General features: G+C 38.0%; 1 protein-coding gene across 1 annotated transcript in view; it reads left to right on the forward strand.

Annotated features, from left to right (window-relative positions):
- Positions 1 to 15939, forward strand: part of LOC132400650 (meprin A subunit alpha-like) — a 32564-nt gene that overhangs the window by 11779 nt on the left and 4846 nt on the right. Inside the window, exons 7-12 of the mRNA XM_059981831.1 lie at positions 1853 to 2028; positions 2560 to 2781; positions 2879 to 3025; positions 6903 to 7118; positions 11984 to 12442; positions 13468 to 13641. Of these exons, the coding sequence (XP_059837814.1) occupies positions 1853 to 2028; positions 2560 to 2781; positions 2879 to 3025; positions 6903 to 7118; positions 11984 to 12408 (1186 nt within the window). The 3' untranslated portion in view covers positions 12409 to 12442; positions 13468 to 13641. The remainder of the gene's footprint in view (positions 1 to 1852; positions 2029 to 2559; positions 2782 to 2878; positions 3026 to 6902; positions 7119 to 11983; positions 12443 to 13467; positions 13642 to 15939) is intronic.

The following is a 15939-nucleotide window of genomic DNA, read 5'->3' on the forward strand; positions in this document are numbered from 1 at the left end:
TATGATTAGGAGTAGTCAGCATGGCTTTGTCGAGAGCAGGTCGTGCCTTACGAGCCTGATCAAATTTTTTGAGGATGTGGCTAAACACATTGATGAAGGAAGAGCAGTAGATGTAGTGTATATGGATTTCAGCAAGGTATTTGATAAGGTACCCCATGGAAGGCTTATTGAGAAAATAAGGCGGCAAGGGATCCAAGGGGACATTGCTTTGTGGATCCAGAACTGGCTTTCCCACAGAAGGCAAAGAGTGGTTGTAGACAGGTCATATTCTGCATGGAGATCGGTGACTAGTGGTGTGCCTCAGGGATCTGTTCTGGGACCCCTACTCTTCATGATTTTTATAAATGACCTGAATGAAGAAGTGGGCCTTTCAATACAATGTGTATCCTTGGACATTAAGCTCCCAACTATAATCTTCTTTCACCCATGATTCAATGGTACCCACAGCATCATACCTGACAATCTGTAACTGTGCTACAATTTTATCTACCTTATTCTGTATTCTGTGTGTATTAAAATATAACACCTTCAATCCTGTATTCATCACCTTTTTCGATTTGCCCCCATTTGCATTACAACTCATCCTATTGACCACAATTTTGCCCTAAAATCAGCCAGTCCTTTCTAGCAGTCTCACGACACACTGCATTTATTTGTAAGCTAACTGTCCCAGTCTCAGCTCTATCACTCTGGTTGCCATTCTCCTGCCAAATTAGTTTAAACCATCCTGAACAGCTCGAGCAAACCTGACCACATGGATATTGGTCCCCCCTGGGTTCAGGTGTAACCCATCCCTTTTGTACAGGTTGTTCCTTCCCCAGAAGAAATCCCAATAATCCAGAAATATGAACCTCTGCCAAAGGCACCAGTTCCTCAGCCAGGCATTTATCTGCAACATCATCCTGTTATCTTCATAAGTTTGCATTCTTAATTATCCTAAATCTAAATTACTGCATGTTTATCTCTCAGGAACAGACCCTTCAGCTAGTATTGTGCTGATCACACTGAAATTCTCTTCTCAACTATCTAAATCTAGTCTACGTATCTAACTCTTTGTGTCACCTTCTCTAACTTTTTTAAATGATTAGTTGTTAGAAGATATATGAGTTACAGTTCTCCTCTATGCTCTCTATGCTTTGATGAGCTTTCTATGTTAAAGTTAGCATATAACAAAGGAATTCTGTTGAAATTGCTCAAAAGTAACAGCAACTTACTTTTAAACATTTTATCTAAAGATTTAGGTAAAGGCTGATTTAATCTTTGGAAAACCTCTGGGAAATATTTGAATGAAAATAAGTATCAAGTTATGGAGACAGGGGATAGGCACTGAGTGAGAAATAGAAAGATCTGACATACCACCACTATTAATATCACTCAGCCTTTCCTGGCCTACAGCAAGTCTCAGACCTTCCCTTAATTCTCCTTATTCTCATTTTTCCCATAACATAAGGTATAGTGTGGTTTGTAACTTGATTTCCCTACATCAGGATCGAGAAGAAGATCTCTGTACTCCACATGGCAAGCTACCTTTGAAGATGTTTGGAGGTTCTTCTTTTTAGCATTGTAAAGTATACATTGTCAGTCAGATTAAGTATGCGAGCAATAGCTGAGTTTGTGGCTGTTCTGATCTATGGGAGGAGGCATCTATGGGAGGAGGTAGTGATGGCGTTTCAGGCCGAAACCCTTCATCGGATCACTCCTGATGAAGGGTTTCGGCCCGAAATGTTGTCACTGCCTCCTCCCATAGATGCTGTCTGGCCTGCTGAGTTCTGCCAGCATTTTGTAATTTTAGATTCTTAGCTATATTTTTTTCTTTGTATGTAATTGTCAAAATATTGCCTTCATTGAACAGGTGCTGGTCTTATGTTGGTGATAATCACAATGGCCAAGAATTGTCCATTGGTGAAAGGTGTGACACAAAAGCTATTGTTGAGCATGAAATTCTGCATGCACTAGGATTTTACCACGAGCAATCAAGAACAGACCGTGATGACTATGTTAATATATGGTGGGATGAAATTATTCCTGGTAAGAATTCAAATTAACAATCTCATTGATATATTGCTCCAGATGAGCAGATTGACACAAATTTGAAGGAATCTGGGATTGATGCTGTTCTAGGATGCTGTCTGTGTGGAGTTTGTATGATTTCTCCATGAACAAATGGGCTTCCTCCCACATAGCAAAAACTTGCTGATAAAGTAATTAGCACGTGCCAATTACTTCTGAAGGTAGGGTGAAGGTAAGAAGAATCAAAAGGCAATTTGATGAGCATGTGTATGGGGAGTAAGTATGCAGGGAAGTAGAGAGTTGATGGGACAATTGGGATAACTATATCTGGAGCCAATGGGCCAACTGGCATCCTTCAGTATCAATTTACACATAAGATAAGTTCTTTTCAAATGATCCTTTAATACCTGAAAATTGTAAGGGAAGAATTGGATTGCCTGGTTGCTGGTATAATGACCAAGATGTTGAAATAAATTTGACTTTTAATCTAATTTTGAAATAAATTGTCCTTCACTGCAGCTGAATGTCAAATGTTGTTCTTTTATTCAGGTAAAGAGCATAATTTTGTTGTGTATGGTGATGACTACATTACTGACCAGAATACTCCATATGATTATGAATCTGTGATGCATTATGAACCATTCTCCTTCAACAAAAACGATAGTGTGCCAACCATCACTGCAAAGATACCAGCGTTTAATGACATTATTGGACAGCGATTAGACTTCAGTGCTCTTGATCTGCTAAGGTTAAATCGAATGTATAATTGCAGTAAGTTCAGTTTCTGTTTTTCTATTTATGACAGTGGCCTCTTCTGGAGGTTCTGTATTGATTTAATAAATTGATTTTTAGTTAAACGTTTTTATAGCTTCCACTCTCACATTGTTGGACCAATGTGCTTTTGAGGTCAATAATATCTGTGGCATGATCCAGGGAGAACGGGAAGTTGCAGATTGGGTTCATGTGAAGAGCAGTCCTGGAAATGAGGATCATACTACAAGTGGAAAATGCAGAGGTGAGTGTGAACCATCAAGTCCTTTCGATTTCCCACGATCACCTAATCCACCATACCGATCCTTGAGCCAGTTCTATCATCGGGGAAGATAATGACTGACCTGGATCTTAATAATGTTTACCTGCCTTGTTTGCATAACCACAAATAAACTTGACTAAAGAAATCTCAGTTGCATCATTTCAGATTGGCCTACTCCTCAAAAGCAGTTTGAGAAAGAGTTTCAGATTTACAGTGTGCTGAAGAGCTTTCTGATATTACAGCCAAATGGGCAAGCTTGCATTTCTTAGTTCTGGATTTCATGATGGAAACCCTAATATCTGTTTACCTGTCTTATAAAAAATACTTTAATTGCCTGCATGTCTTATCTATGATTGAGTTTTACTTTGAGAACTGTGGTCGCATATGAGTTACAACTAGTTGTTTGATACTGAACACATAGCAGCAGTCATGAAGATAAATGCTGAATTTTGTAAAATATGGATTTGATTCAAGGTGATGCCATCATATCATTGTGCCCCAACACCAAAATGATAAGGTTTTATCAAATTATCTTGCATGATTACAAATGACATCTAGACCAGATATGAATAGGAGATAGAGAAAACCCAGAATACTGATTATTAAGTATTTTGTCAATTATAAATAAAAAGGTTAGCAAAAGACTGAAGAATTGTTCTGTGTTAAAATAAAAACTATGGAAGTTCTGAAATGTGGTTGTATTTTCAATCATATATAGCATTAAAGTAAAACAAAAATAGTTTACTCATTAACTTTGTTGAATTATGTTAATCTTTTAAAAGGTCCTTGAACATTGTCCTCACGAGTCAGCATTTTACTTGGTTCATCCTCCCAAGCATCAGATCTCTGAACCCCACATGGGGAAGACTGAGTCTTTGATATGCTTTATTAACAATATAAAGACTTCCTGGATACTGTTTTATTTTTAATGATGAGCTAAGGGTATTGGGTTAACTCTGTTTAATTGGTGACTTATTTTTTAATGGAACAGAAATTGGAAAAAAAATCTTTGATCTATTTTGCTGAGCACATCTTTGAGTCTATAGACTCAGCACTATTGGGAAGGGTAGTGAAAATTCTGGGGTAAATATTATGATGACATATTACTGTGTTCACAAGCTGCAGGACATTTGGAGCACACAGTTTATTCCAACCAGAGATCACCTCCGTCAGATTAGAGGTCATTTCTGACCTTGAGTGGCTGGCCTTACTCCCAAATAGCCAGTGAGCTGACCCTATATCCTGGGTCTGAAGCTTGTCACTTTCTGACTTAGAATTGAATTTTCCGTTGATTGATTTCATGCTGAAGTGATCTTTTTATTATTTTGAAAGCAAAATAGTGAAGTTGTAATGTATTGCATAGCTGTCCTTTCATTACACTTAATTCATGTGTCCTCTTTGGACCCTTTCTTACTTGGAGACAGTCAAAGAATATTTGTGACATTGGCTAAACTTGAATCTGCTGCTGAGTTAGCCTGTTTGTTCTAATTTTATTGAAGAGTCTGAGGTATTCTTTTAACTGAGTATGCAGCATTTGGCAAGGTGCGAAGGCAGGACGTGAAGAATAAATCCCAGAGCTGCATGAAGTTTGAGCATAAACAGCCCATGTCAAGCCAAGAGCAGCATAGTGAAGGCCAGATGGACAGATTGAGGTTACTAGTGTTTGGATTTCCAGCAGCAGTGGCCATCCACAGATCAAATGGCTGGAAAAAGCAATGCAATAATGTTGAGGTCCAGGGAAAACTCTACAATGCAGCAGAATCAGAATTGGGTTTATTATCACCATCACAACGTGAAATTTGTTAACTTAGCAGCAGTGGTTCAATGCCATACATAATATAGAAGAGGAAAAAATGATAAATAAAATAAAATAATAATAAAACATAAATAAATCAATTACAATATACTTATATTGAATAGATTAAGAAATATGCAAAAAAAAAGAAATACTGTATATTAAAAAAAAGTGAGGTTGTGTCCAAAGGTTCATTGTCCATTTAGGAATCGGATGACAGAGGGGAAGAAGCTGTTCCTGAATTGCTGAGTGTGTGCCTTCAGGCTTTTGTATCTCCTACCTGATGGTTACAGTGAGAAAAGGGCATGCCCTGGGTGCTGAAGGTCCTTAATAATGGACACTGCCTTTCTGAGACACCGTTCCCTAAAGATGTCCTGTGTATTTTGTAGATGAGTACTCAAGATGGAGCTGACTAGATTTACAACCCTCTGCAGCTTCTTTCGGTCCTGTGCAATAGCCCCTCCCCCCCATACCAGACAGTGATGCTGCCTGTCAGGATGTTCTCCATGGTACATCTATAGAAGCTTTTGAGTGTACTTGTTGATGTGCCAAATCTCTTCAAACTCCTAATGAAGTACAGTTGCTCTGTTGCTTTCTTTATAACTGCCTCAATATGTCAGAGATCCTGATACCCAGGAATTTGAAGCTGCTCACTCTCTCCTCCTCTGATCTGTCTCTGAGGATTGGTTTGTGTTCCTTCGTCTTACCCTTCCTGAAGTCCACAATCAGCTCTTGCATCTTACTGACATTGAGTGCCAGGTTGTTGCTGCAGCACCATTCCACTCTTTGGCATTTCTCACTCCTGTACGCCCTCTCGTCACCATCTGAGATTCTACCAACAATGGTTGTATCGTCAGCAAATTTATAGATGGTATTTGACCTGTGCCTAGCCACACAGTCACAAGTATATAGAGAGTAGAGCAGTGGGCTAAGAACACACACCTGAGGTGCACCAGTGTTGATCGCCAGAGAGAAGAGATATTATCACCAATCCACACAGACTGTGGTCTTTTGATTAGAAAGTTGAGGATCCAATTGTAGAGGGAGGTACAGAGGCCCAGGTTCTGCAATTTCTCAATCAGAATTGTGGGAATGATGGTATTAAATGCTGAGCTATAGTCAATGAACCGCATCCTGACATAGGTGTTTGTGTTGTCCAGGTGGTCTAAAGCTGTGTGGAGAGCCACTAAGATTGCATCTGCTGTTGACCTATTGTGGCAATAGACAATTTACAATGGGTTCAGGTCCTTGCTGAGGCAGGAGTTCAGTCTAGTCATGACCAACTTCTCAAAGCATTTTGTCACTGTCAATGTGAGTGCTACTGGGTGATAGTCATTAGGGCAACTCACATTATTCTTCTTAGACACTGGTATAATTGTTGCCTTTTGGAAACAAGTGGGAACTTCTGCCCATAGCAGTGAGAAGTTGAGCAGAGAACTCCACTGGATTATTCAGAGGCTGAAGAAAAATATAGGAAGAAGGTCATCTATCCCTGTTGGCCTAGTTTGAAAAAAAGAAGTAAAGAATTAACAGGGTAACTCTAAAGGGGATTGATTGCACTGCTGGAGAAAGAAAGAGAAAAAAGAGTAAAAGAGAGAGAGAGAGAGAGAGAGAGAGAAAGACTTGCTTGCAGTGGCACATCAATGGACAAGCCAGGAGTGGAACAAAGATATAACTGGTATACAAACACTTATTTCTGTATTGATCTAACATTAGCAGTCCCTAAATGGTCAACTGATTGCTAATGGGCATTTGCCACATTTTTAAGTTGAGTTATATAAATATTATTAACTTAAGCAGAGCTCCTGTTTTATCCAGTGCTGTCCAGTGAGAAACAACTAATCAGTATAATCTTCAATTGTTTATTTAATTACTTAATCTGAAACATGCTTCAACCTCAAACTTGATTTGACTTAGATGTGTCAAACTAAAAATTATACTTTTTTTGTTATTTGCACTTTGTACATCCTAATTCGTCAAATTGCTGCAGATTCATCAAATAGAGTGTTTTTTTTTACTACATTCAAAGTAATTCCACATTCTAACAAATTATTCTCAATTTAGATGCTGGATACTACATGTACTTTGATACTAAGAATGGCAACACTGGTCAAAGTGCTATTCTGGAGTCCAGGATTCTGTATCCCAGAAGGCATGAGCAGTGTCTTCAGTTTTTCTATAAGATGACCGGCAGTCCAATGGATAAGCTCGTTATATGGATGAAAATGGATGATGGAACTGGAAATGTTAGAAAACTAGTTAAAATTCATACATTACAAGGTATGAACTTTTGAGGTTAATGAGACTGCAATTTTTTACTTCACCACTATTACCCGACACCAACCTCACATTTAGAGACCTAGAGAAATACAAAAAGGAAATGGGCTGCCCATGGTGCTTTCCAATTTAGTCCTATTTGCCTGCATTTGGCCCATAACCTTTTAAATACCCCCCATCTATCTAGTTACCTTAGTGTCTGAATGTTTAATATCTAACCGTCTATTAATCTCTGACTTGAATAGACTCAGGGATTGAGCTGAAATTTACTACATCCAGTTGAAGAAATTTCTCCTCTTTTCTGGCCTGTCTGGCCAAATAGTTATTTTAAAATTATTACCTTTGGTTCTAGACATCCCAGCCAGGGGAAATATCTTTCCAACATCTACCTAGTCAAGTTCTATGCTTCTTAATGTCGTCACTATCAATCATTGGTCTAGTCTTCTTAAAAGGGGGGGACCCCTTAACTCCTCCTGATGGGGCGAGGTGCCATCAGAACAAGCTTTTTGCACCGCTCATTTGGTGATTGCTCATCATATGGTGTTTCTTTAGCATTTCTTTTTTTACAAGGACAAGTTGCTAGCTCAGCGCTCAACCCAGCATGGATGGAAAGCGTGCAAGGGAGCTGGTTGGATTCGAACTCGGGACCTCTCACCCTGAAGCCCGGCGCTGATGCCACTACACCACTTCTTAATCTCTCATTAAATGCCATATCTGGTTCACTTTTATTCCTCTTGCTTTGTCACAGATCTGTACATAATATTTCAAATGTAGTCTCACCAGGGTCAATGTAATTGGAGCAAAACCTTTCCATTCTTGTACTCTACTCCACTTGCAATTAAAGGCAATGCACTGTCTGCCTTCCCAGTTGTATGCTGTACCTGTACATTTATTTTCAATGTCTAAGGGTAAGGATGTCCAGATCCCCCTTAACACCACCAATTTTCAATCTCTCACCACTTAAAAAAAAGACACTCCAGCTTTCTGTTTTCCCTACCAAACTAATTGATCTCATACATTTCCATAATATTTTCCATCTGACATGTCTAATCCAATCTGTCACCTTTTCTATATCCCTCTACAGCTTCATTGCAGTCCCCTGACAGCCCACACTGCCGCCTAGCTTTGTATCATCACCAAACTGGATATATTACACTTATTGCCTTCGTCCGTTTCATTGGTATACATTGTGAACATCTGGAGGCACAGCAGCATTCCCTGTGGTCAACCACTCTCCACATCATTTCAAGCTAGAAAGTAATCTGTTTACTGTTGATTAAGTAATCCTCAGTCCATGCAAGCTATTGTTCCCATGTGCATTCACTTTCATTTTGTTTAATTATCTCTTAATGTGGCAGCCGATTTAGAAAGCCAAATGCACTGCATTAGCTAGCTTGTTCTTACTTATTTTGCTAACTCCCATCTCAAGTAGCTCTAACAGATTAATCAAACGTTTTTAGCTGTCATAAGTTTATCTTTATTCCAGCCACATCTATTTTCTAAGTACCTTGTGTACACTAAGCAGCTTTCTTCCCCGCTGTCATTAAGTTCTTGAACAGACCATTACCTTGGATTATATTTATTTTATCCTTATCTCGTCCAGCTTTTCCAGCATTATTTTTACTTTCTGATATTAGATTAATTACATATTGTTCCTTGTTTTCTCTTTCACTTGGTAACTACTAGGAAGCAATTTACTTTTGCTATCTTCTTATCTGTGGAAACTATTCCCAAATTTATAGAATTTTTGAAAATGATAGCCTGTACCTCCATAGCCACCAGTTTCTAAATACAAAGTTGCAGATTTTTATGCCTTGGGAGCCTGTAGCCATTGAGCCCCCCCCCCCCCCCCCCAAGATCAACAATAATAACTTTTACTGATGACTCATTTGCTAATAATGACCCTGAGTTTTTTATTTAACCTGGACCAGTAGTGCTACAAATTTCAGAGAGATTTTCTCATCTTCTGTTAAGGTAGATACAAAGTATTTATCTAATTTCTCTTTGATTCCCTTATTCCCGTCTCAGTCAGTGAGGGCTTCACATTAATTTTGATTGATCTCATTATTTTTTTCATAGCTTAGTCATAGCTCAGTTGGTTAAATGGAATATAAGACAGATTGTGAAATGAATAAGTAGTCAATGTTTTGTCTTGCCAAGTGGATACAATAACTTTGAGAATAAGGAAAAAGACTATCAATGAGAGGCAGAATGTCAACCATGGTACTGTTGTGCATAGAACTGTCCAATGGGAAGGAAGTGCCAAGCAACAAGTTACTGTTTATTGGATATTTCTTTATTATATGTTTAGATGCAATTATCATTTTGTCAGAATTGAAAGCCCTGAAAGGGAAAAGATGTGAGGAAGGTTGGTCCAAATGTCCATTCAGATTCAGGAGAAGCATATCCGGAAATTAGAGAAAAGAAATCTGGAATTGGAAAGAGGCATTCAATTGTTGTTCTAAATTTTGGTAATACTAGGATAGGAAAATTGGGGGAAGAGGTTCAAGTGAAAGAAAATCAAAGGCTTCATATTAAATTGAAAAAATGGATTTATTTTGGTTGTACAATCTTGAGGTTATTACACAAATCTGTGGCAATTGACATTGGAAAGAAAAGATCATGAAAGGCAGTACATGAGTAAAGAAATGGTATAGAAACACCAATTTCATAGGAAGAAGCTAAACTGGATTGCAACAGAACCAGGCAAACACCAGGGAGAAGGTGAAAAGCGTGACTAGGTCTGTAAATCATGTGTTACACTGATAACAGCTTGAAATGGAACTACAAGAAACTATTAGCCTGACAAATTCTCTGGATAGGAGTCCAAAGCACAAATTACAGGAATAAATAAGAACAACTTAGAAAACCAAAAGTTACAGACATTAAAAGTATTATAATTACTAAAAGAGTTAACCTTTTGTGAAAAGTATTATTGAACTTAAGAGCTTTTACATGACATTTGGAGACCTTTAGCAACTACTTAAATCAAAAAATATATTGAAGTTCTTAAAAACATTTAGAAATAATTAAAACATTAAGGTAATGCATAGCTAAACCCAAGGCTAGAATCCCTATTGAAATAAATGGAATTTAACTTCCTGTGCTAAATCTGACCTCTCAGTGGACTGGAGTGATGATTCCTAGTCATGGAGTCTTAGATTTAAATAGTTATACACTACAAGCTAAGCCTTTCACATATATAGGACATATCTATCATGTCCATGTACAGTGAATGTGTGCTGTTCACTAACTCGGTAGCCTTTGAAACCTAGTGTAACACTGGAGAATCCCAAAGTTTGCTGATAGATTCAGCCCCTTATACCACCGAGAAAGCCCCAGACTCCCACCCTATCCACAAATCGGATTTAATGGTAACAAGGCTGAATGCCAGTGGTTCTAATTTGGACTGCAGGTATCAGCTGACAAAATTCAGTCGAATGTATTTAGAAGAGAAGAAAAGGGAAGGGGAATGGAAATACAATGTCCTTTGTAGCCTCCACAAAATAATTTTCATACCACAGTCAAATTCAATGATGTAACAGGAAACTCCATTGATTTTTCATGTGCTAATTTCCTTGATATCACTTATACTGAGTTACCATATAAAACTAATGTAAACTACTGAAAGCTAAATACGGAGGGGAAAAAAAAGACATAATTTTACAGTGAATCCAAAATTTGTTTCTGTCACTTGGTGGGTAAGCTGTCTGACTACATGTCTATGGGATATTATTAAGACAAGAAATTGAAGGAATTGATGGAGTAAATAAAGGAGATAAACTGGGAAAAAATGGAAAAGTAAGGAGATAGTAGGAAATTATGAAAAGATAATCATTTGAATTCAGGAAAATTCAGGAAAAATTAAATTCAATTAAAGCAACTTTAAAAATAAGCAACTTTATTATAGGGCAACATTGATAAATGTGTAAGTGGTACCACACTATAGGTGGCAGGGACAAGGTTGACATGGAAGCTGATTGTATATAAAGTGTGGACAAAGAAAAAACTCTCGCAGAATTAGGAGAATGTATCAAATGCAGAGGCGCAGTGAATATATTGAATGCAGCTAAAGATCTGTTCATTAAGAATTATCATTAATGAAGGAAAAGTGAAGTCAAATCAGAAGCACAGGTGTGGAAAGTAGCAGAACTGGAGCTGATAGGACAAAGATGGAGAGAATAGGAAATGAATATCGTCCTTTAAGTAAACTGGGGTGAAAGGAAGTGTAGTCAAGGCAACTATGGGATTGTTGGCTTTTCCTGAATGTGGAATACCAGTCTATCTCTGAAATGGAGAAGGGGAAACTGAAGAAGGGAAAGGAGGAACCTGATCTGTGCTCCGTGAAATTGAGGGCAGAGTAGAAATTGCTGGCTAACCTGATGTAGTTTTTCATTTTGGAATCTGATCAGGAAATGGCAGCAATAATCAATGTGTTGGGAGGGAGATTAGTGAGAAACATGGTTAAGAGAATTTTCTGCAAAAAATAGAATTCCTACGAGTTTCTGAGGCTCCTTTGATCTGGAAGGCAAGGGAAATTTTACAATGTAATAACAGAAGCCATCCAAGTAGAGTAGAAATTAAGTTTCTTACTCAATAAATAATCCCAATTAAAATAATACTCTGAGCATATGCTTAAGAGCTGGTTGGAAATAATATTTTAAAGTTTTGTTGTTTAGGAGTCATGAAGCTATTTATTTTCAGAGTGGTACATTAACTTTCACTTCATTTTATCTGAACACGTTTTACTCCTTTGAAGTTTCAACAACGTTAAATTCCTTGCCTTCAGCTCTATTGTATGATAAATAATTCTGATTAAAACTTTGGCAAATATTTCATGTTTTTATCATTTACTTCTTTCTCTACAGTGGATGGCAGCCATTCATGGAACATTGCTCATGTGACCATCCCTGCGACAGCCAAGTTCCGTTACGTTTTCCAAGGAGTAATTGGTAACTCCAGTGACTCTTCAGGTGGTATTTTCCTGGATGATGTCACGCTTACGGAGACCAAGTGTCCTCATGGTGTCTGGCACCTGAGGAACTTCACCGAAATGCTTCAAAACAATTATAGCAAGGACATATTGAGCCCATGTTTCTGTAGCCCGGAAGGATATAGATATGGTTTAAATTTAAAACCTCATTCTCGTTATGAAAATTATACAGGGATCTTTTTCCACCTGTGCAGTGGTGAAAATGATGATATGCTTGAATGGCCGGCTGGGAACAGACAAGCTATCATTTCAGTAATGGACCAGCATCCTGATGTGAAACTTAGAATGTCATCTACTTGAAGCTTCACTACAAATGGAAGTTTAGTTATACAAGGTGAATAAATAAATGCACATTCTCTGTTACAACTTAAGCATCTGTTTGAAATGGATTCTGTAAGAAAGGGCTTGATCTTTGGTCAAACTATTTCTCCTTGATTTCAGTTAGTATAAAATGTATGCATAATGGACACTAGGTGAATAAACAAAAGATAAATTTGGTGCTCCATGAGTGAAAATAATCAGACAACACCAGGAAATATGAAACAAAATAACTTCTGTGCTCGTTTCACAGAGAATCTGAATTTTCCCCCATTCTCCTGTTTTAAACCTCAATGCCATACATACACTATGTTCATAGTTTCTATGGGACTTATCTCCATCTTCCTTAACCTATTTCCCAAACTATTAACCACTTAGTGGTCTCTCCTTGTTATTTATTTGTTTACAGACTCTGCAAGGGCATCATCTATTGCCCATCTGTACTTACACACTGAATCAAACACCACTATGGGACTGAATCAGAATCAGGTTTGACAGTCCTGTCATATGTCATGAAACTTGTTGTTACGTGACAGCAGTACATTGCAATACATAGTAATAAAAACTGTGAATTACAGTAAATATGTATATAGTTAAATAAATAGTGCAGAAAATTAGTGAGGTAGTGTTCATGGGTTCAATGTCCATTCAGAAATCTGATGGCAGAGAAGAGGGGTGAATCATTCAGTATATGTCTGCAGGCTCCTGTACCTCTTCCCTGATGGAGGCTGAGAAGAGGGCATGTTCTGAGTGATGAGGGTCCTTAATGATGGATGCCGCCTTTTGAGACATCACTCCTTGACGGTGCCCTGGATGCTGGGAAGGCTAGTGCTCTTGAGGGCGATGACTGTCCTTACAACTCTCTGCAGCTTACTTTGATCCTGTGAAGTGCCCCACCTCCCTCTCATACCAGACAGTGACACAGCCAGTTGCTTCATTTGCTTCTAGTTTCATGCACATAGGTTTCTACACTTTGCTATAATGCTTAAGGTAGCATGAAACTGATTTACAACATATAATGTTGTGTGAATTTAATTACAGACAGAAATGATACATTCTTTTGGGACAAGCCTACATCAACTGGATACTACGATCATGCATGCGATTGTTACCGGAGTGTCTCCATGGGATGGGCAGGATTCATATCACACAAGCAGCTCCACCGCCGAAGTTTCTTAAAAGATGATGACCTCATTATTTTTATTGAGTTCAATGGTAAAGTTTCTTCACTTATTTTCTCTTAGTTTGGTTGTTAAATTTCCTTCCCGATGTCAAAGCTTGGGTCTGTGCTTCATTATTAACAGTGAGAAATCACTCATTTGATTTAAAGTTGTTGAGATATTCTTGCAGGGAAATTTGGTACATTTGAAACCAATAAATGTTATTGGTCAATAAGATGAGCTCATGCCAGGAACACATGAATGAGAAACTTGGGTATATTTTATAAAGCAAATGGTATTGTCAGATGGAAGTATGGATTGGAGAACTGTTCTATTAAAATGAATCAGTGCAAAATTACAAGCACTTGACACTGACCTTCAATTCTCCCATCTATTGCCTTGGCCATCAGATAGAATTTGCAGATTGGAGAATTGTTTTCAAGGTTTCCTGGATAAATAACAGTAATATTGGATGCCAATAAAATGGCCAGTTTTCTAATGGGCACCAATGACATTATGGTAAATTCTGATACCTCTAAATGGGTAAGGATATGCAAGTGTTATTTTTTCATCAGATGAGAATAGTCAACGTATAAAAGAGGTTGCATTGTCAAGAATCCAAGTACCTGTAGATGTTGTCACTTCCACTACATTAGAAAGTTTCTAAATGATTTACAGTACTTTTTGAAATCTGGCCACTTTCATTAGACCGAATTATAAAGAAATGCAGAGCGTTCCAGAGAAACAAGTGGTGGGCAGCTCTCTGTGCTTTGGTCGTGGAGTCAGCCTAAATTCTCTGTGAAGTTATTTATTCAAAGATGTTGCCTAATAAATATTAATAGGTGGGTATTTTACTAAGTTATTACTAATTAACTAACGTCATTAGTGCATTGCAAATCCAATCCTTTGGTTAGCTTTTGGCCTAAATTGACTCATAAGACTCAGGCAATCTTCAACTATGGAAGTTAAAAATGAAGAACAGCAATCTGTGCAAGGTGTGAACCCATTTACCTATTATTATTTAATTATGGTTTTATATTGCTATGTTTCTACACCATTCTTGGTTGGTGCGACTGTAACAAATTCCAGTTTCCCTTGGGATCAATAAAGTATGTCTGTCTGTCTGTCAACTATGACTGAAGAGTAGAGATATTGAAAAGAAAGCAGGGTCAAATAGGAACAAGAGCTTAGAAAACTGGCAGCATGTCTCCTTAAAGAAACAATCCCTCAAAGTTACAAATTTCATTAATATCGCCTTGAAAGATAAGATGCCTTAATTCCAGTTGTTAAAACGTTTGCCTGTTTTCATGCAATATGGAAACTGCTGTTCACTCAATGAAGAATTAACTTTTTTTGAAGCTGAAGATTCTTTATAGTTCCAATCACACCAAATTGTAATTATAATCAGTTTGCTGCATACAATGATCTTGGATTCTGCTTTTAAACACTTCATGCCAATCAAAGATCACCCATTTTATCTTGATCACAATCTTCTTGCAGCAATACACACAAAATATTCGAAGGATTCAATGTGTCAGGCATCATCTACAGAAGGAAATGATCAGTCAACATTTCAGGCTGAGACTCTTCATCAGGACTGAAAAGAAAGACACCAGAATAAAAGGGTGTGGGGGGGCATGGTGAATGTCAACCCTATTTCCCTGTATAGATGCTGTTAATCCTGTTAGGTTTCTCCAGCATTTTGCATGTGTTGCTCCAAATTTCCAGAATCGGCAGTCTCTCTCATGTCACCAATCCTTTTCACTGATGACATGATGATAAGAGATATCTCAGCAGCCCTTAGGGAAATCTTTGCTTCTTCATATTCAGTCCCTTTAGGACTTCTACTACCTCTGAGGTGGCTAATGAGATAATAGGGAACTACAGACATGTGAGATAGCAGATGGCTGATGAGGAGTGTAGTATTATGTGGTTCTTCCTCTTCTTACACCAGGACTTTTGAGTACTCCTCATACAAGACTTTAACACTCTGATTACAATCCTGAATGCACCCTCTCCTCTTTGTCATGGCTCAGGACTCAACAGGAATGTTGCACTTCTTCACAGAAGTATTGATGTTATCATAAATAATAAAGAAAACAGCTCTTACTGAAAATCTATAAGTGGAACAGAACATGCTTGAAACACTCATCATGTCGGTGGAGAGAGAAGCAGGATTAACATGGTAGATCAAAAACCATTTGCCAGAATGCAGTGTTGGGTGCTCAGGGCTCTGAGACTTCCCTGAAGAGAAGTCATTTCTGCTGCAGGCAATGAGATCCATGATCCTCTAAAGATCTCTCTCAGTAATTCTAGAGCAGGGTCCCACCCTCAGGAGTCAATGGTGCAGTCA

Source organism: Hypanus sabinus, chromosome 10 (assembly GCF_030144855.1).
Source record: "Hypanus sabinus isolate sHypSab1 chromosome 10, sHypSab1.hap1, whole genome shotgun sequence".
NCBI lineage: Eukaryota > Metazoa > Chordata > Chondrichthyes > Myliobatiformes > Dasyatidae > Hypanus > Hypanus sabinus.